This window comes from Galleria mellonella, unplaced genomic scaffold (genome assembly GCF_026898425.1).
Source record: "Galleria mellonella isolate WM207_F2 unplaced genomic scaffold, CSIRO_AGI_GalMel_v1 utg800, whole genome shotgun sequence".
In the NCBI taxonomy this organism is placed as follows: Eukaryota; Metazoa; Arthropoda; class Insecta; order Lepidoptera; family Pyralidae; genus Galleria; species Galleria mellonella.
In genome coordinates, this window is record NW_026442158.1 from 945,302 (window position 1) to 969,078 (window position 23,777).

Here is a 23,777-nt window from a genome sequence, read left to right on the forward strand (position 1 = left end):
AAGTGTTATCACCAGTATCAGAAGGTCACGCTTCTCCATAACAATGAAAATACAAATCAAAGTACCATAAAATTAAGATACAAACATTACATAGTATTAGTAATAAGTTATTATATTTAAAATCTATATAATAAAAAATGTGACCTATAAAAAATTATTTCATCATCATCATCATCATCATCACTATCTGACCACTGCTGAGCGTAAACCTCCTCTATAGACTGCCATAAGATACGGTCCTGAGCCACCTGCATCCTCTAACTCCCTGAAACAAATTTGAGGTCGTCACTCCATCTAGTGGCGGATCGTCCTACAATGCGTTTGCTCATATGGATTCACCACTTAAGAACATTTTTTCCCTATCGATTATGTGTTCTTCGAACTATGTGACCAACGCATTGCCACCTCGGCTTGTTTCATTACTTTAAAATTTAGAACGCTTTTAACTACAACCTCATCTGATTTTAAACAGTCTGTAAGAAGTTTTTAATGAATAGAAATGAAATGATAACCTAACGAGATATTGATTTAAAATTCAAATCCAATCAACCGTGATTGCGTAACAAACATACACATATCTTAATGGAATTTATAGTTTCTTTTTAATAGGCAAATCAATTATATTTGGCTCTTTATGTATACAAAATGTAAATGTGTATTATAGATCATCTGTGTCAATACATATATTAATTAACATATTGTAAAAGATTCATCATTTTAATATCATACAATAAAGCACTTTTCCCGATATCTATTACAAGTTTCTTCTGCAAAATACAATATACCAACTAAGTAACGGCACTGACCAATCAGCTTTTACTTTCAGTGAGGCTGGGTCTATGTGACCGGCTTCCGCAAACGAAAGTATTTTCTTTACCGGTTTCGCAGAATTGTCGATATCGATATTATTTTTTATCAATATAAGTAGAAATAACATGTCGCAGCATAGTTTTTAGGACTCTGTCCTAACAGTAGTATATTAGGTGGTTATTATGTTAGAGTATTAGTAAAAACAAAACCCCCTATTGTCCTTATAAAGATGACAATGTATTATTTTTAAGTGACTTCTAAAATATAAATTACTCTCACCTGTATTATTTTATGTGTATTTTACTGGATATCTTTGTCAATTCTGAACCGATTCTGATAATTACTTTTTCATCCGTTGACATTTATTCTTTTATGGATCTTAAATATACATTTTATTTTAAAGAAAATATTTTATTTATTTTAGAAATATAAGTTGAATTAAGTTACATTTATTAACTAACAACTTTATTAGTAAAAATACTTTAATGCCATACATACGCTCTCATAAACCATAAGCTTACCAAATACAAAAATATATAACAGGTTAGGTAATATATAATCATAATACCTTTGATGTATCCCGTGGCACGATTAATGATGTTTGGCTAAATAAAAATGAAATAATTACACAAAATTAAAGGTTTAAACTCTTGACATTAGTGTTAAAGAGGTATAAAGCGCCTAGGCACAAAAAGTTCGGCTCCATTTATATGAAGCAATAAAGGTCTTCTATAAATAATTGATCACGTTATTTTTTATGCCAGTGCGCGCGTACACTTCCGCGTTGAATGAACAAAAACAGACAATATGAAAGAAATATGTTGCCCAGAATGGAATATTATTGTTAAAGTATTACAATTGTGCATAAAATATCTAATATTTTAAAAATAATAATATATCTATCGATAATTTTCCACCACTAGTATAACGTCTATAAAGTTGGAACTGGGGTCAATGATCTTCCACTTTCTTCGCAAAATTTTATATAAATTAAAATTTTAATAAAAGTAGAATAATTTTTGACCACATTTTACTGCTCAATAAAGTATAAATAAATAAATAATGAGTAACGTATTTTAGTATAGCAACACGTAATAACATGAAACTTTTTGATATGTATGTCAAATAGATTTAGATTAGTTTTTAGTCTATTTAACAAAGATATCAAAAAGTTTATTTACCATTTCCATGTGTAGTATGTATAAGACAAATCATCAAAGTTTTTTTTTTCTACATACCCTAAGGTTGTCTTGAAAAGATTGCTCTCAGTAATAAGACCGCCTTACTGTACTTATACAACTGTATCGTTACATTTATTTATTGTTTTGCTTATTTCCTATATTGTATAATGCAAATAAAGTATACTCAAAAATTCATTAAGTCAGATCAATTGGATTAATTTGACGAAATTGTGTATGAAGAGACCGCTTTAAGGTCAACTTGATGATATATAGTATGTTGGTAGCAATGGGGTTGGCAGACCGCATTGTTAACAATCCCTTCTCACCACGTGAGTGAACTCTATCGATTACAATGAATTCATTATCACAAACATCTCGAAATTGGCAACAGTATTACATAACATAAAAAAATCCAGTTAATTTAATACATACGAAAGTTTGCAATGATGGATGGATTGTTGATTATTATTTTACACAAAAAATATTTAACGGATTTGAATGAAATTTAGTAAACATATAAGTTATATCCTAAGTTACTACATAGGATACTTTATATACTAATTCACACGGGAGGAGCCGCGAGATACAACTAGTCTCTAATACTAAATAGAAGTTCGGTTCAATCAGACTAAAATAAATGAAGCGGAACACACTTGACTAAATAGAACAATAGATTAGCAGATTTCACAACCCAACCACCCCTAGTTCCGTTAGGCATACCTTGAACTTGGAGATTCATACCATGAACTTTCCCGGATATGTCATTGTTCGCAATGAAATTTTTTTAATGTCAATCTCATTGAAAACTTGACTGCTGCAAAAAGCAACAATTGGTCTATTGTCTTGCAATTATCAATTTCCTTTGACGCCACTTTTTGGTGAAATTAATTTAAAAATATATTGATTCCTAGAAAATATTTTAATTTCCGAAGTAAACAGCACAACCTCATCGAATTTGGGTTCCTTGTATTATTTAAATGAATTTGAATAACTAGACTAAGACTATTTTTTATCCCGATAAATCCACATATCTCAGTCACACAAACGAAGTCGCATGTAAAACTAGTAATATTATAATTATGACACGTACATAAGTCTCTTATGAATTAGCAACTGCTAATGTGCAATTCACTGCATAACAACATAGGTCAAGGCCGCCAGAGAAATCATCGATGCCTTTGTTCACATGCGATAATTTAATCAAAATTCCATACAATTTACATTCTGGCTACATGATTTTATTAACCAGGTCGTGACTGTAACTGTTAATGACAAAATAACATATAATTGAATTAGATAACGGAACAATATCGAATTAGAATTAACAACGGCGTTGTATTATTGCCAACCTTTCATTACAGTATGACATATCCTTGAACAAATCACGCGTGCGTGTTGCGGGGTCGTCAGAATTTCTGCACTACACTTAGTATGATTAAGAAGTAATGAAGTATTATCAATATTGTACGCTGCTTTACCCGCTGACACTGATGCTCCTTTCCATTTTGGGTTTGCTGGAAGAGAACTCTTTTAGAGTTAAGCTCGCCTTTGTACCTACTTACTTAACTTTACTTAAATAACAATTTATTACTTTTCGATAGCTGGGCACTGATCATTTCCCAAACAATTATGTATTATATATCCTAGACGTAAATACTGTGTTTGTGTAATTCAAATTCTACCTAGTAACAAGTATTATTTTTGTTCCGTAAATAAAAAGCTTTAATTATTAAAATAAGATCAACATAGGAAACCATATTGATTCCCTTTATACCAAATTTTTTATCGAGTTTCCCTTCTCTTGTGCTAGTTTATTGCGCTTTATTCTCTTTATTTAGAGATTAAAAGAATCAACTGATACGAGAATGAAAACTAATTCTTATTTCGTCACCACATATCATCATAATAATTATTTCAGCCATTATTCACTGTTAAGTATACATCGACCGCCATAATGAACGGTCCTAAACAACCTGCATCCACCGAATTCCTTTAACAAATTTGAGGTCATCGCTCACCACATAAACAGCAGATAATAAGGCGTGATTGCCAAATATATTGCACTGTACAGTTATATTTACAAATTAACCCATATAAAGCAAGATATATATAAAATTTATCTCAATAAATTGATCAAAGACTACGACACGCGCGAGAAATGACAGTAGCGCGGTGACTGCGCGCGCGCATTATACCAAGGCCGCCGCTCACTCCCGCTAGTTCGACGACCGTTTGATAAATAAATTAATAACGAACTTAATAAAATTTACGTTATAGTGGAACAAAACGATCTTTGTGTGTTTTCTGGAACGTGGATTTTGCTGTAGACCTTCCGGCATTTTGCATAAATTAATACAGATTCTAATATTAAATTCAAATAATTATCTATACGAATTTGTTAACTTTTTTTTTATACAACTTAGAATGGCAAACAAGCTAACGACCCACATGATGGAAAATGGTAACCGTCGCCTATAGACATAACAGAGTATACTGTTTTGCCCATGATACCCCCCATGCGTTGCTATTCCTGAGGACCCAGGTGTTATTCCTCTGTACCCTGTAAATTGACGCCATATCCCACCCTTCAAACCGAAACACAGCCATGCAAACACAACTGCTTTACGGTATACTATAGCCAAAAACTAATATAAAATTGCACCTAATAGCACAGTTTAATGTAGTCTTCTAATAATATAAGTACAAATAGTAGATAGTAAATACTTACCATCATACATACATAATTAATTGTTACCTTCACCGTACCTACACAAAACCTTTCTACTTAGGTTTATTAATCGATTATATAAATAACCGTTTCTCAATTCGTAAGTATTTTTGTGTATGCTACGAGATATTTTTTTACCAATTGTGGGTCGATAACTAATAATTAAAATCTGACGATTTTGTTGATTATTTTTGTAATAAAACAAAAAAAAAATTACAATCATATCATATTATAACTTTTAAATAAATATTCACTACAACAATAGTATAAAATAAAACGACATCTAAGCATGTATTATTAATAACTCAATTATTTTTTTACTCAAGCAAGGACTCAATTATAAATATACATAATAATATAGATTTTCAATTCATATAAAACTTGACCTATATCAATACAAAACATTATAACATAAAGGTCAAATAAAAACACATTTTATTAAACATAATACAACGTTGTGTGGGCACGTAACAGTTATAGCTACGTATTGTTATTACAGAGATTAAGTCAAATTAACACTTTGGCAATAGTTTAGACATGAAAACTGTTTGAAATATTGAACTTTATATCTTATTGTTTATGTTTTGAGCTCTCAGACTCGGTTGGTGGGAATTCCACTTTGAACACTTGGAATTTTTCAATTTCATGTTTGCGTAATCGAAAAACCAGCCAAAAATTAATGGTTTTCAAATTGCTATAGAAACTTAATAATGCGCACGGTACGTGTTTGATGACAAACACGAACCTTATTAGGTTTCTATAGTAAATTTAACTTTTTAATTTAGTTACATTATCTTGATTGCAAGTGTACTAAATTACTCCATTTCGTGCTCAACTTCTTCTCAATTCGGTAATCATCTTCTGTAATCTGCACATCTTGCGTCTGCTATACTCAATTTTTAAATGTGATACTCATGATTCTTTTATATTCTGAAATTCCAGGTAGATTACCTACACGAACCTTTATTTTGTTAGTTAGTTCAAAACCCAAATAATATCTACACTTCTCCGTTTTTTTATTTCTCTTATCGCCTTCCTCCTTCGTTCTTTTTAATTATATATATATGGTATTAAGTATGTGTAGGTATAAATATTTTTCTAAGGGTGTATCTTTTTTCTATTTTATTGTACTCTTTATTTTTGATTTCTCAATATTCTTTCCTCAAAGACTCCCTGGAAGATATTGCATAGCGACATGATCGGCTTTGCTCTCATTTTGTCTAATTCGTCTACTGTAACCCTTATTTTTGTATCTGGTATAACAAAATAAATAAATTCCAACACCATTGCATGCACACCGAGAAACCACTAGAGAACTTTCAAATTTGTCTATGGTGTATAAACCGTTTCACTTTCTACCACTAAAATGATTTTTAATTCTGCACGCACTTCACACTCGCGCCTCGTCACAACTACATCATTCAAATTGCCATCGGCACAAACAATTTCACCTTTTGAATAAAAAACCTTAATTCCTTCAACGGTATTAGAATCAGATAGGTATAGACAATCAGTAAGCGACGCCAAGTGGCGATCGACGACAAGAATAACAAAGTAGCATACATTCTCAGGGCGAGCAAGGGTACGGTTTTAAGAAAACAATATTCCGATACGTACACAAAATACTAATGCTTACAAATACCTATGTCATTGTACAGTTTGTTACATGAGAACTAAAGGTGAGGTTTTATAAGAATTCTCAGTTACAATTAACGCGAATGTAGTTTTTGAGCATCTTCAAAAAATGTACAAGAAAATGTACCACTCGTTTTAATTTCAATATCGATATTATATTTATATATATATAAATAATAAATATATATATATATATATATATATATATATATATATATATTTGTCAAAATTAACAATTATATATATTTGTTTTATATACATTTTGTCACTTGAAATTGCTGTTTTTGTTTTCAACCAGTTTCTTAGTATTTCCTTCTCGATAACACACTGTGTTCCTGTAACAAATGGATAGACAGAAAAACACTGTCACTTACAGTCTTATCACATAGAGAGAATGGCTGAAGGAAGAATCACAAAAGAGATTTATGGAGCACGAACGAGTGGAGATGTCGGTAGGGGTCGCCCTAGATGGACGTATGTTGACTAAATAGGCGTCGTGCTGAAGGGTCAAATTAAAAGTACCCGTAACCGGCGACTTCTTATCACTTTCTTTTAATCCTAAAACAAATATAAATTCCCATTTGTATTTGTTTTATTGCAATTAAATATATTAACTTTATATTTTTACTTTCCTGAAGATCTTTTGTTAATGATAAAAACGATATACTATCCACTGTAGTTTGTCCACCTAATCATAATAATCTATGTAAGAATATAAACAACATCGCATACAAATTAACGAATTAAAAAAAATACCCTTGATCGTAAGTTAGCGGTCATATGGAAATCGTTCTCGTGGTTGCATGCATATTATAAACATTTTATTGTTCAAGTATGGTTTTTCACAATTTTATTACACTAAATTCACTGGCTTGTATCCAAGATATGTAAAAATAAATACATCGTAATACATTCTTACAACAGTATTTAAACAATAATATAAAGTCGACTGTTAGGATGCTTTTTACATTGTTAACGTTTTCTTTCCTTTTTGCAGAATTGGCCTTTGCGGATTCAACAACCCACACAGAGATCAGAAGACAGACGAATTAAAAAGACATATAGGACAGGTAACTACTATTTTTGATTATTTGAAGAAATCTAAATCTTTTTTTAATTTTTCATAAAATTTAAAATTCGAATAATTGGGACAGATTCTCTTTTTTTAACGTCCTTTACCCAAAAATTGTCTGAAAGGGATATCTTAACACTTATTCCACATAACTTTTTTTTTTAATTGGCGTATTAAGGTGTAAATAAACAAAATTCAATAAATAGCAGCAAATTATAATTTTCGACCAAATTATATCACTGATGACCAGTACTAATGGGCTTTTATAATTTACCGTAGCATGGCACGACACGGCACAACTTTACTCTCACGTTCGATTTATTCCAAGTGAAATTAGGAAATAAAACGATTGCATTTTTGTTTTTTTTTTTAGTAATTTTATATTTTTATACAAACAATATTTCGCTCTGACGTTGAATCGATTTTCATTTATAAATATCGTATTATTTATACAAGTAGACAATTTAATCATTTCTAGTAACACAAGATATATGGTTGTTCAATTGAGTACAAATGTGAATTACATCCTGCAAATAACTCATTAAAAAAAAAAAAGAATTGCAAAACGTCACGATATTTAATTTTATATAATTTCGAAGTAATTTTTCATAATTCATTAATGTAGTTAAAAAAAATTTAGACGTGGTTACACGTTTCATTTTAAAATTCGAATTTAGCACAAAGTTCAAATCTTTATAAATATTGCTTCATACATTGATCGAATAATCAACTCTACAAGTATCTAATTCGTCTTATTGTAAACAGGCAGGATTTATTTTATGATTTAAAAAAAACTTACAAACTAAACAGGAGTTAATTTCTATTTATAATAAGTATTGCCATATTAGTGTTCATAAATTTATACAGGGTATAATTTTCAAGGAGAAAAATAAAAGTACCTCGTACATAAATAAATTTGAGGAAAAAGTGTTTATTTTCCATCGATTTCAAAGTGAAGCAGTTATGTTTGCATGGCTGTGTTTCAGTTTGAAGGGTGGGATATGGCGTGAATTTACAGGGTACAGAGGAATAACACCTGAGTCCTCAGGAATGGCAACGCATGGGGGGATATCATGGGCGGAACAGTATACTCTGTTATGTCCATGGTACTGCTCATGTCTATAGGCGACGGTTACCACTTTCCATCAGGTGGGCCGTCAGCTTGTTTGCCATTCTAAGTTGTATAAAAAAAGGTTTTAAACAGATTTGGAAATACGTTTTTTATATGAAAGGATATATTTATAGATTGGTCCCATAGAAATTTTATCAAACTTGCTTCAGTAGTTTGGTTTTTAAATCAAAACAACTAGTTTTGCCACAATTGAAGTCGATGTTTTTATAAAACACTATCTTAAATTATATTTCAATTTTAACCCTTCTCTGCATGATTTTTTATTGGTGAAATAAATCAAGGTGACATAATTCATGTTCAAAATTAAAGGAAAAATGGTTAAAGAATTAAATTTGACAGCTATGTTTTTTTTCTGCAATGGATATTAAAAAGGTATCCAGACACGATCAACTTAAAGTGAACTTGGTTTTTTATATATGATATTGGGTTTTTAATGTTATGATAAACATTTTCACCACTATGCAAAGAAGGGTTAACCCTATAAATATAGAATACTAGTTTCATTATGCACATACCTGACTGCCAAATGTGGCAACTACTGGCAAAACTTCCCAATAGGGGGAGGTCTATGTGGTGTTAATGGCTAATAATAATTTTCATTATGATACAATAATGAAATTTTGAAATTAAAATTCATACAAAAATGTTTTTTTTTTTTTTTGGATGAACGTCTTACGTACCAAGTCGATGACAGATACGCGCTTAAATCAGAGATGAGTTCACGATCTACCAGATAAAGCAATCAGTGATTTGGCTCAGTCCATAGTCCTTAATCAAATTGAGGTTTTTTTCTATAAAACTTCACACACACATACAAAGAATGACGTAACGTTTGATGGAAAATGACCGGATCCATTGCATTTTTTTTAATTATTAGTCAAGCACGCCCACCTAAAGAGACTTACGGCATTCGGACAAAAATAAATATTATAAAACATATTGATGTACTAATATCATGTTATAAACAATAATTACTTTATTTCAAGTATAAATACGGAAGTTAGGTTCATTTTTATAGTTTCTCTAAATTACCACATAGACTTCAATAAAAAGAGGCGAATGTCTTTTTAACCGATTTCCTTATTTCCATTTAAGAGTTTCCCCTTATCGGTGCAACTAATTCATGCATTTTCTTCCAGCCAGCTCTATCCCAAGTCGCATCTTTGAGCTCTCTATACGACATGACACCTTGAGTTTTCTTTGCCTGTTCCATGTAGTTATTCCTCAATCCTCCCCTTCGTCTTTTGCTCTCTATGTTTCCTTCTTTTATGCTCTTTAAAAAATCTTCATGTCGTATAAGGTACCCAGCATTTTGCCTCTTCTATTCTTTATTGTTTTCATTCTATGAAGTAATTTTTCTTTTTTCTTTTCCCACGCGAAGCTTATTACAGGTTACAGGTTGTTTTTTTTTTTCATGAAATTTTTTATGTAACCTGCCATTTTCTATACCAGATATTATTATATCCATGATAGATTTGGAAAACTGTTGTGGTTGTTAGCGGTAAACGCGAATATTTACACTTTTTTTATCTTTTTTTTTTTAAAGAAATCTACACCACAAACCGTAACCATTATAAACCCATTACAATCCCACTATTGGACATGGATTTCTCCTCATTAGAAAACTATATTAGCCTACTATTATCGTGCTGATCAAGCTACTTTGCAGTCTTATTTCAAGTTTTTCTTTCGCTTCATATATAAATGCACTATATAGCAGTTATTCCTTTAATTCCTTACAAAATCTTGGCGATATAAAGAATTCTGTTTCATTATAACTAATTAAAACGGTAACCAAGTTTATTAGAATTAAAAAATAGAACTCTCTAAATATATATGTGTAATAAATATTGTACACCACTCTACCCGCTGACGTTGATGCTCCTTTCCAGTTTGGGTTTACTGTATGAGAACTCTTTTAAAGTTAAGCTCGCCTTTGTACATTTGCTTACCTCTGTCTTATTCTTATGTATCATTAGTGTGTACATTAAAGTAATAAATAATAATAATATTTAAATGAATTTTGTAATAAATCGAGTCATTCGATCAATTAATCGATTTTTTACTAGTACATCTATTAACCCTTAAAAGCCTGATTTTTTAAATCAAATTAAAAATATATATAAGTGTAGGATACATTACTAATGGGGAAAAATAGTGAAAAAAAACATAACATATTTTTATATATTTATTTTGAAAAAAAAAAAACATTTGGTATCATTTTTGATACTTTAGGTATTACGCTAATCAAAATATTTAAATTTATTTAACAATGAAATAATGCTAACCCCGTTATCAAATTTGAAACTTCAGGTATTGAAGGGTTAAATTTCAGTGGATCATATCCCAGTATTTATAGTCCCAAATTATTAAGAACAGACTCCAAATAAATTGAGGCAACAACTAAGAGAAAGAAAAAGGAAAATTGCCTCATTAAAACAATATATTCTGCCACACAATAAAATACAAATTGAACATGTACTAGGAAGTAACGATATACAGCTAGGATCTTGACGCGAGATCAAGTATGTGTACTACAATATATAATGCAGACTATCAAAAACAAACTAACGAACAATAGAATGGATTTTGACATTCAAATGAGATGCAATAACGAGCTGTCAATCTCAAGGAAATCGATATTTTTAAATTCTACGTATAAAACATCGAAGTGGGTAGGTAATATTAATCTATACTGTCTATACTTAATATTATAAAAAGGAGAGATTTGATTGTTTGTCTGTTTGTAATGGATAAGCTCAAAAACTACTTGAATCGATTATTAAAATTCTTTCACCTATATAAAGCTACATTAACAGCAGGGGGGGAAGGGATTGTTAGCAATGGAGTTTGACAGCCCCATTGTTAGCAATATGCCCTATTAGGTCGACCTCCGCGTGGTTCCCCCTGGAAACCATCGTGTACAATACTTGTTGAATTCGTCACGATGGGCTAACTGACCTGCTTCGTCCTCACCTGTCATCCTTCACTGGTGCCCCGCCGGTGTATACCGATAGCGCGGATGGGGTTACCATTCCATTATCATCCATTAAAAACATTAACAGCAAGTAACATAGACTACGGATTTATTTCGAAAATTCTGTCTAAACATGTGGAACCGGACCGGATCACTAGCAATATATATAAGCATATAAGTATATAACAATAGTACTTTGTAGTCCTTTCATAGAATAGGCTACCTCTTCCTTTCCCGTGGGTGTCGTAATAAACGAGTAAGGGAACTATGGTCGAGAGATGGCCAGCAGCATCTCTCTTAAAACATCACCAAGGCCTAACTGCGGTTATCAACCCACCTGCCAAACGTGGCAAGTAATGGCAAAGCCCCAATAGGGGAGACCTATATTCAATAGTGGACAATAATGGTATAGGGAGGGAGACTTTGTACAAAAGTCAATTGCTTGGGTACCTCTGTCCCATTCGTGTTTCTACCGTGAAGCAGTTGTGTTTGCATGGCTGTGTTTCGGTTTGAAGGGTGGGATATGGCGTGAATTTACTGGATACAGAGGAATAACACCTGAGTCCTCAGGAATGGCAACGCATGGGGGAGTATCATGGGCGAAACAGTATACTCTGTTATGTCCATGGTACTGCTCATGTGTATAGGCGACAGTTACCACTTTCCATCAGGTGGGCCGTCAGTCTGTTTGCCATTCTAAGTTGTATAAAAAAAAGCATAACACTGGTAAAAATACATATATGTATAATAATAACAGTAAGTATAAAATATACATGTCTAAACGTATAAATATACATGTTGTATTTTTTGGGTGTAATGTACACCCACACCGTATATTTGCACTTCTAGACTTATTTACTGCCATTTACTTACATATCACTACCTAAATTAAAAAAAAGGTGAAGAAAGCCACGGTAAATAGCTAATCATCAATAAATAAATTATTGTCAGCTGTTACAAGTGTGATATTGTTGTAATTTACATAAAATAGTTATCGGTATATTGTAATTAAATATTTGAATCGGATAGTGCGAGTCGAGTTCAAAAATCAAAGGTCCCGTATGTATTATAATTTATAATATGGAAAATATGGTTTTTGCTTATGTTCATAAAATTCCCGTTTAGGTACATAAAAAATATTCATTGAGGAGTTATTTTTAAGGGCCTGTTATGTTTCCTAAGACCATTTCTTAACTTAATTTTCCAATTTAATTATATATTGCAGAATTAATTATCAACATCAAAAAAAAACAACCGAAATGGTAATCTCCTTTTGAAAATTATATAAGAAATACGTATAACATTATCAATGATAGTTTTTTTTTACCTTAAATAATAAACAATCAAATAACTATATTGTTTTAACAAGAACAAATAAATTCAATGGTCCATTTGTTTAATTAAAATATCTTTCTAATGCTATGATATAATAGTCCAAAGAAATCTCTAATGCTGTTATTCCAGTGTATAATGGCCGATGAGTAAGTATTTCGGATGCCTGCTGAACCCTAAAAATAAATTAAAGTAAGGCCAGGAGCTTAATGGAGAAAAAAGAATAATGAAATCTTATTATTAACCGTGCCTAATATTTGTATTCTTGTACTAAAGCGGCTGCCTCTATGATTAAAGTTTTTAAATGTCTGTTTGTGTATGAGAGATCTCTTTTTTTCGATACTAAAGAAGTTTAATGGTAGTAAGTGATTCATAGCGTAATACATATTATTTTTAATTTTTTCTTTTCTTCCCATTGCCTAAAGCCATTATATATTACTATTACGTATTCTGTGCTAAAGCACCATAATGACACCCCATTTATAAAAATCATAAAGCAAATTAGGCTAAACGTTGCGCCATAGACATACTTCGTACATAGTACATAGACTTATACATAATACATGAATATAAGCTAATAACTTAACCCTTAAAAGCCTGATTTTTTAAATCAAATTGAAAAATATATAAGTGTACCCTTTACTGTGTTTACTAATGGGGAAAAATAGTAAAAAAAATCAAAACGATATTTTTATACATTTATTTTGAAAAAAACATTTGGTAACATGTAAACAGCCAAATATTGAAATAAATTCGATTGTAGGCGCCCAATGCGATTTATAACCCCGGTATCAAATTTGAAACTTCAGGTATTTAAGGGTTAAGATTGTGTATCTCAAAAAAATCAACTTCAGTTGTCCCATAGAATTTATAAAAATTTTAACAGGCTAATGCTCGTGTCACTGCCACCCATGATTTAGGATCACGATTGATCCCGAAACTAATCAGTTTATCCATTACAAAAAAAATCAAATCTATCCTTATTATAGTCCATACCCCTTATTCATAAAAACGACAAACCTCCCATAAACCCATTTTAACTATTAGTTTTGTCTCTTTCTTTGGTGTATTATTTCTAATATGAAAGAAAGTGACAAAACTATGTAAACAGTCAAAATAAATTTATAAAAGGTTTCAGTTTTTATGAACAAGGGGATTAGTTTAAATACTCGTAATATAAATTTCAGTCAAAAAGAAAGTTTTTTTAAATGTGTAGAGCTATTTATTTTATATTTAAATGTAACGTAATTTACTAAGTAAGAAAAAAAATGACAAATCCAAATTCAAGTTTAACGATCTCGTCATTGTAATGTAGATATATTGACGCGATTATGAATCCATTATCCACGGACTAGTGATTCGTTGGCATTCGTAACCGCCGTGCGACAATTAAACCGTGTTTCGTTAACTCTTACAACACTTCCCACTACCAGTAATGTTTCTATGCAATCGAACGCGGCGTTTTATAAAGAAAATGAAGATAAACTCACTGCCATAAAAAGCCTTTATGGCAAATAGAAGGTTTTAAATAATTCTTTTTTCATTTCTAGAACTGTAAAGAAACGCCTTTGAAATGTGACCTAATTTCCTAATTATGCACAGTTGCACTGTGCATAACTGAATATGAAATTGTGAAACAACATTAAAAAACTCCTTTATAACAAATAGGAAGTTTTCTAATCACCTTTTTTTTTATTTTATCAATTGAAAAAACTAGTATCTGAATTTTGATCAAATTAGGAATTTTTTTAGATTAAGTTAGTTCTTTAATGGATGATTATGGAATGGTACTCCACCTGCGGTAACGATATACGCTGATGGGGCACCAGTGAAGGATGGCAAGTGAGAATGAAAAGAAAAATCAGTTAGCTTATCGTGATAAATGCACCTGGAATTCAGGATGATGGTTTTCGGGGTAACCACGTGGAGTTTGACTTGACTGAATATATTGCTAGTAATGAGTCTGTACCCCATTACTAACAATCCCCCCTCCTCCAAATAAGTTGGTTAGACTAATTAGTATGTTATGTGCAGAGAAAATATAAAATTGTGAAAGAACTGTCTGTATATCTTAATTGTATATAAAAACAATTACAATCCAAATAATCATCTATTGGCAAAAAATAAAAGAATGTTTCCTTATTCTCCATGTAGTGGTAGAATAAGAAGAATCTGAGATCGAAAAGAAATAATATATCTCCTATCGTAAACAACGATAAAGGAAATGAAATAGATACTATTTGTAAAAAAAAAGATACTTAAATAACAGCTTAACAAGCAATCTAGTTAACGAAATAAGTAAAGCTAGCGAACATTATGAAAATAAAATTAAGCCCAACAGTTAGATGTTACTGGGATTGATGATATAAATGATGACTATATGATGAAGTATAATATTATTCATAAACTTCCATGAATACAACACCTTAAAACTGCCTTGTTATCATAAACATGCTTTCTGAGCTCTTACCAAATGACAAGGTCGTATTGTTAAGGTCATATGTCATTATCTATCGGCCATATGAAGATCCAGTTGGATACATATTCGACAATATGGAAGCACAATCCATCATAGTATAATCAGATTGACTGATAGGTCGGCTGTAATTACAATTTGTAAACGTTTATGATCTTTGAACGTACAAAATTATTAATGACGTTTCAGATAACATAGTCAATTATCATGATAAGTTTGTTGATTTACTTATTTAAAAATTTGTTTCTAATCTTATTAATGGCATTTTCAAAGTTTACTATATTTAAATATTTACTGCTAATAATTTGCATAAAATTTGGCACTCAAGCAAAGATGATACATATAATAGGTGACACAGGTAAAACATCACCTGATGCCATAGCATATTATTATCCTATTTCTGTACTACCATCCATAATCGAATCAATTGTAAGGACTAAATTAGTAATTAAAGAGCTAAATATGTTACAAGATTAGTATCATGGACTTTATATTCAGAACCTTGATGTCAATGGTATCGCTCAAGGTTTAGTAATCGCGAAAATTTGATTATTTTTGTCTGTTGTATCAAGTTTCCATTATTTTCATAAATATCCTACGTATTTTTTAAATTAACATTTATCAAATGCAATTTGCTATATAATAGAGCAATACAAAAGTGTTCAATTTTAAAGGTTTTAGTCAATTCAACTTCTATTAGTCCAAATATAATAGTTCCATTGACGCCATCATTTTCCCAAGCTTTATGACCAATTAACCTCTTCCGTCTTCTGGTAAAATTGTTCTCGAAACACAACAATACTTTGATATGCTCCAACAATTTAAGGTCACTGATGTCATAGGTCAGAATTGGAACCTTATATTCTATTGTTGTATGGTCCTGTCAAATCGTAAATCAGAAAATGATGAATGGTGTTAGCTTGATAAAAACTGTAACGTCTTGAGCCAATGACCTTGTATTTGTTGATGTTAAGATAACTTCTGATGTCATCGAGTTAACGGTTTTTGTTAATATGCGAGTAAAATTTTTTACTAAGGTTATTGTCTCTTAACTGTCCTTTTATGTCAAAATATTCTATTGTATCCTTGTCTGGAGAGCAACGTCTTTAAACAAGTTTTCATTGAGTGAAAATATTAATAACAGCATCACTTGCAATTTTGCGTGTGAAAATAAAAATAATGTTACTCTTTGTTTGCTTATGTTTCATTTTCATCAAAATATGTAACAAACAATAAAACAGATTCACTCTCAATTGTATAGAGATAGTAATCAGTGTAGAAATAGTGCCAGTAATTACCGACTGTAATTATTGTAAAATTACTGACTTAAAATTTGTTTTTGATATTGATCAAGGTATATAAATACATTTTGAATTGTAACCTTAAAGCTTAAAAATAGAGTAATTTATATATATGTACGGAATAAAAGATTTTAATAAATATAAAAAAAATGTAGCTTATAATTTGAATAAAAATTATTTTACGTGCTGAAACAATTTACAATGTAATCTACACAAAGTCGAAAACACAACTGATAAAATAATAAATATGAGTATTTAGTTCTAAGAAAATATAGAAACTGCATAAATTTTGCAATCTCATATAAGAATTTCTGTTTTTGTTAATGTTTTGTAGTACATTGCTCGTATCTAACCTATATTATTGATAAAGAAATAATAAAGAATCTTAAATATAAATTACTGACTGACTGTGTTAACTATCCAGAAAGTTAGTAAAAAAATTCGATTAAGATAGTTTTTTGATGTATATTAGATTTGAATTCACAACCTTTGGATTTTATGAAAAAGTCATTACTCTAATTGACCAAGATTGTCCCAACCTCAATGTGATTAATTTAAAATGTTTTTTTTTCTTCCGCATAGGGTGTCAAAATAAAAATGGACGACGCCGGTAACATACTCATCAGGCGCTACTCCAAGAGTAGTGTGTTTGTGAAGAGTACGGCAGCCACAAGCAACGAGGAAACTGCAATAGGACAGGATATACTCAAGCTACCGGGCTACTCGCTTGAACAGGAGAAAATTTTTAAAGTAAGTCCAAAATGAATATTAAGAATTTTATTAGGAATTTCATCATCAACATTATAATCTTTCTGTCGTGCACTGCTGAACATATGACAACCATCAAGGTGTAGTAGTAAGCATGACAGTTTTGCACAAATGATGTCCCAGATATAATTCTTGGTCGGATCAATTTAGGAATCGAACTTTCCAAAATGGGCTCGAGTCTGGGTATTCTAAGAGGTGCCTCCTAGTAGACCATCTTGAAGCACATAACACAAGGTTTCTTAGCTTTAAAACTAAGCGATTGGTGTATTTGTGTGATAATTATTATATTCTCCCTCATATTTCACCACAAAACACGTTCCTGCGCCACTTACATTCATCGACTTATCTGCAAAATATCATTTGTATATTTCCTGGGATGATGTCCGCTACACCTGGAATGCACCATTAAATTCATTTAAATTTACAATTACCAATTTATTTTTGTTATAATCATAAACATTTTCACTTTACTAATAATATAATGAAATTATTCAGTATTAATATATATATATCGGAGGTTGAGAAAGCTCAACTAGTATCGGGACCATTCGTAACCCTTAATCGTGAACGACTCGCTCTCCCGTCACACTTAACCAGTCTTTATTAGATTAAGTTTGTACTTACGAAACTTTTTAACAATGAGCTTGTAAAAATAGCCGCAAAATCATCCTTTATTAAAAGAAAATAGATTTTTACACTATACTGTATTTAACAGCATTTTTTTTTTTCAAAAATATATGACTACGGGATCACTGTTCACAATAAAATGCCAACTCATTATATTTTACAATAAACACTGCACACCGCATTTAACATTATAAAAACAAAAAGAAACTAGATACACGAAGTCCTGTTTCACCTCAAATATAAAAACGAGAAGAAGGAATGCATTTTTGAAATGTCTTAATTAACTATACCCTACTCATATGTACCTCTTTAATATAGCAACACATCCTACAACTGCCCTGCGTTTATCCTTCACTATGTACTGATTATCTGCAATAAATAAATACGTTATACGTCTCAATAAAATTTTAAGTTGGAAAGATCCATGTGCTAAAGGCGGATTGCCTTCCCATTTAAAGCAACTTACAATTTTATGTGATAAGTAATTTTGTTCCGTGTCTACAAAACAATGTTTGCCGGCATTAATTTCCGATGCGATGGAAAAGTAAGGTTTTGTTCACAATGACAGAAATAGTGTTGAGAGTATTTTTTTTTAAATAACCTTTATTATAACTTATTAATAAAATGAATACATAGTATAACTTACTTCAATTGCATAATTTAATACATACATAACTTGATGTGCCTACTTTTATTCGTAATATATTAGGTACTCTTTATTTCCCTTTTCTTCTCTATTACCAAGAATTACATTTTATACTTTTATTGTTAGAGTTTATACTAATAGTGTATATTATGTATTTTCATATAATTATGTATTACATATTTTTTATTAGGTGCATATGATCACTACCTTGTGTATCATTCGAATCCAGTCCTCGGGTTTTATATAATATTCAAGCTAGCGTGATCCTCATTGAAAAATTACCTTTTCTTCTAAAATAAAGTATTTTTTAATCTTTATTTATTTAGGATCTTTTATCTTTTTAGCTACGTTATATCGTATCTTAATCAATTTTAGGTTATAAAAAATATTAAGTTGTAATACTACTTGTGTATTTTTGTTTTTAATAAAACTAAAATTATTTATTTATACATTTGCATACATTAAAATTATTCAATTTAATATTAATACAACACAAATAATACAATATAAATTAATTATCTACCCGTTATAAATTATATATGTTTATAACTATCAAACTAACTTAAACAAAAAATAAATTAAATTAACAATTAGTCAAAATAATATTTAGGAATAATTATATATAAACATGACCAAATATTTGTAATTTTCCTCTCTTTCATTGCTGTATAGTTTCTCGAAGTATTAAAAATTACAGTTTCAATTTGCTTTATGTGGATGGAGCCTTATAAATTGAGATATCGAAATATGAGTCTATTAATTTCGTGGCTGCCCACATGATGACCAGCCTTATATTATAGAATATGGTAATTTTGTAAAATTAGGTATTAAAGAAACATCGCTTTTAGACAAAGACGTGTCACAATATTTACTATAAATTGACAAATATTCCTTTGTGATAAGTGCGGATATAATTAATGACCTTTTTATGTTAATTGACCTTTTCAATTGACTTCAAAAACAAGGATATTCTCAATTTGGTTGTATTTTTTTAAGTTCTGTCATTTTTAACCGATTTGAAAAATTAATAGTTTATTTTGATATTAAAATAACTGCTTTTGTCTATTGCAATTGTAATAGGTTTTTGTTTGTAGTACCCAATCTTTAATTATTTCGCATTACGATAAAAAAAAATCTAGCAAAAACTCTAAACGCATTTGTACCTTCATTTAGAGTCGTCGATTTCCCCTAGTATTTTACTTTTAAAATTTGCTGTTTTCCTCGTTTATAATATAGAAACATTCATTCGTTATTTGCTAACTTAATAATTATAACATTAATATTTATATTATATATGTAAAAATGTTTATATATTGGATGTTTATACATTTGTTACTCAAACGCTTAAATAGCTTTGATGATATCATATCTTTATCATATCAACCGCTAACTATACACTGCTGAACATAGGCCTCTCCCATAAAGGGGTTTTGCTAGTAGTTGTTACACCTGGCATACGGTCTGGAAATCGCAGTTAGGTTTTGAGTGATGTTTTAAGAGATTAAGCAACTAAAGGAACTCAAGGATTAAGTTCCTTTAGTTGCCTCTTTTGACATCCATAGCAAAGGAAGTGGTGGCCTATTCTATGCTGGGACCAGACGGCAATGATTTATTTTGAATGAATAAATGAATGAATACTTTATTTGCATTATACAATATAGGAAATAAGCAAAACAATTTACAAACACAACGATACAATTGTATAAGTACAGTAAGGCGGTGTTATTGCTGAGAACAATCTTTTCAAGACAACCTTTTATATTTTGTGATATATACAAGCACTATATCCACATATACCAGCTGAACTAAACCCTCCAATTATGTATTACTTAAGCGATTGGTATACTCTTTTTTAACAATGAAGGTGTTATTATTTAATTTCATTAATTATTTCCTGTAGCACATAAAACAGATTAATTATCTTATACCCCGTAATCAATTCACTGCAGCTTCACATGCTCATACAGTAATTACAGATTGCTCCATCTTGCACCATTTGTTCGTACATACATGTAATCCCCAGTTTCGACACTATAAAAGACAATGATGCACGGTGAAAAAAAAAAAAATTTAAAAGCTTCGAACATTACTCTAATGTGCATTGTGTTGGTCATTTACAGCGCATCACGACTGCACTAGCACGACTCCCATGGCCGTGACATTGCTACATAATTTCTTTTTAGTTGTGCTTACGAAATTTCTAAATTACTCTTACAGAAAATACTAAACACTTACCGGGCCCTTTCATCTTGTCCAAGTTTTTTATTCACCCCTGTAACGTCAAAGTTCGTGTTTTACTAGTTCGCTTTCACCCACGACTTCGATCGTCATTGCGGTCGTTGTCGATGTTGAGATATTTGGATCAATTAAAAGAGTAAAGATGACATTGTAATTTTCTGATGTACCTGCTTTATTTAATCAAGTCACATGATCTACTAAGATACTATCTATTTCATCTACTCTTTGTTTACACAATAAAATAATTAAAATACTATATTTTCTATAATTAAATAGATTATAATTATGACATTACGTGTTGCTATTGATTGTTTCTGCAAGCTATTTTAATAATTTGGATAGAATTTTATCATGAATCTCTTGGGTCGTGTTCCTGTGAATGGACATGAATATTTTACTAATTTTAACATAACCATTTCCTTGTAATTAATTTTCTTCCTTGTAGCTACTGCTAAAATACAACATTATTATAATATAAGACTTGTAGAGACAAATTATCAAACAATAGAAACACTTCCTAGTGTATGAGACAGAAGGTACATTACTAATTCATACATCATTACCTACAATGTTTTACGTAAGGTAGTTGCAACAAACAATGCGAAAGATAGCAGCATGGAGTAACGAGAAGAATGGTCATTGCCTCACTTATTTGTTTGGATGTTATTCAGTTTGTTAAATGAAAGCAGATTCACGAAATGAAGGCTATTGTTTTTGCCCATTACGAATTAGGTAAACTATCAAGTTAACATCTACTATTCGCGCTATTATCGGAAATGTTTCTTCAATAAAATCATCCTTATCATCATCTAGATATTTAAGTAAATCTGTGTCAATAGTTTGTTATTTAATGAAACATATTGTTTAAACTAAATTCTGTAAGATTCGTTTAAATTTCCTGCAATTGTTTATATTTTAATGTATAAATTTGTATAAATCAGTGCAAACTCTAACACAAAGGTATAATGCTTTATACATCTCAAAAATAAACGTTATAAAATTAAAGACTAATATGTTAAGATTATCCTGGACACCATTTTTAGTTCTGTGGTGTTTATGGTATGTTTCGTGTCTATATGCCTGTTTATCACCGTTTATATTATTACTAATAGTTTAAAAAAATTCATAAAAAATCTTTGAACAGTTAACTGTTCTGCTAAAATTATAATTATGGACATATAGATTTCATATGCTACTCGAATACAATCTTCATTTACAAAACCAATTTCCTCGAAACAATACGATGTTGCAACATGTTGATCCCTGAGATTTATTTTCTGTGCCATTCGTTTTCGTTCCCACACCGAATTCCCTTGTGACTAACTTAATATAATACAATGTTATCATCAAAAGCCCTGTCTACCTCACGAGCTGGTTTCCTACGAGCATTTAATATAAAATTGTCAAAGATGACTTTTAATTTGTACGTTGCGCAAACCGCAATTCATCATAAAATCAACTATTCCAATTATAAATAGATCAGTTGCGTAATATAATAATGGAGCCTGCATCGAACATTCCAGTAATAATTAAGATTCTCGAAAACACGTCAGTATACAAACCAAAAAGTGTATTTCTCTGATGATGCACTTTCTTGGGTCGGGCGGTGACTTTTTATAGATATTATCTGAACTGACTTGTCTACCGTGCTCGATGGACAGCTTGATGCGAGATCACAGTGACGTCTTGGAAGTGCATCGGTTGTGTAACAACTTCATAAGCCTCATTCAATTTCGTCGATGCATCTGACTCGGCGTTTTCGATATTGTTTTTTAGATTAACAATAAAATAGGTACTGCCATACATGTTGTTTTAAAAACTAATAAAACAAAACCAGTTTGATTGATACATTTTAATGCTGAAGTTTCTATCAACTTTATACAATGTGCAATACTTTCAATTAGCTAAATTATAAAATACATTTGGCTTTGGGAAGAAAGGGATTGTTAGTAATGGATACTGAGAATCCTATTGCTAGCAATATACCCAACCAGGTCGACCTCCTCGCGGTTCTCCCTGAAAACTATCATGGTTAATTACTGCTGAATTCATCATGATGGGCTAACTGGCCTGTTTTCATTCTCATCTATCACCCTTCACTGGTGTTCCGCCAGCGTATCCCGTAAGCGCAGGCGGGGTTACCATACCATTTTCACCCATCAAAAAATAATGTATTTTGCTCTAACATTACAAAGGTCCAAAATTCTAAATACATGCGTATATGTAATTAGTTACATTTAAATTGTCAACTATATTTGTTTTATCTTAACAAACATACTAGTATTTAAATTGAACATATTTCTCTTCATTAATATTGTATACAATAAAGTACTTATACATCTTTCATAGATTTCCTTAAAAACCTTATTGAATATTTACGTCGCATAAAAACATCTTACCTATTATTTTATAGATCACAAATTTATTAAGAACTAATTGATTTAATAACAACAACCTTAATTTTATTTTTAATAAACCAATTAGTCCTTAAACATATCTATAAATGGTAAACAGAAAACAAAATTACATCTTTAAAGGGCGTACGCAATCACTTGTCGGCCCAATTCAATATGACAGAACAATTTTGTTGTCTCTTCATTATGGACCGACGCTCTGCTATCAAACAATTTGATAACATCAGAATATGTCCAGTCGTCCGTCTATTTGTTTAGATTACCATCGGTTGTTTGATTAAATTGGTTAATTAAGATAAAAAACACATTGAACTTTTTATATGGTTAGATCATTAATAAATTTAGCTACTTACTAATGTTTTATATTGCCTCTTTTTTGTGTTCTTGTGCATGATAAATATCTTAGATTCCTTATATAGGTATGTATTTGTTTGGATAAT

The 23,777-nt window shown here is 30.7% G+C and overlaps 1 protein-coding gene across 3 annotated transcripts in view; it reads left to right on the forward strand.

Annotated features, from left to right (window-relative positions):
- The window catches only part of LOC113518505 (uncharacterized), a 264,190-nt gene that overhangs the window by 206,677 nt on the left and 33,736 nt on the right, over positions 1-23,777 (forward strand). For all 3 annotated transcript variants that reach the window (XR_008253664.1, XM_052901800.1, XM_052901801.1), the window contains 2 exons: positions 7,352-7,424; positions 17,227-17,394. Coding sequence is in view for 2 of the 3 variants with exons in the window: in XM_052901800.1 (XP_052757760.1) it covers positions 7,352-7,424; positions 17,227-17,394 (241 nt within the window). In the remaining variant the exon portion in view is untranslated. The remainder of the gene's footprint in view (positions 1-7,351; positions 7,425-17,226; positions 17,395-23,777) is intronic.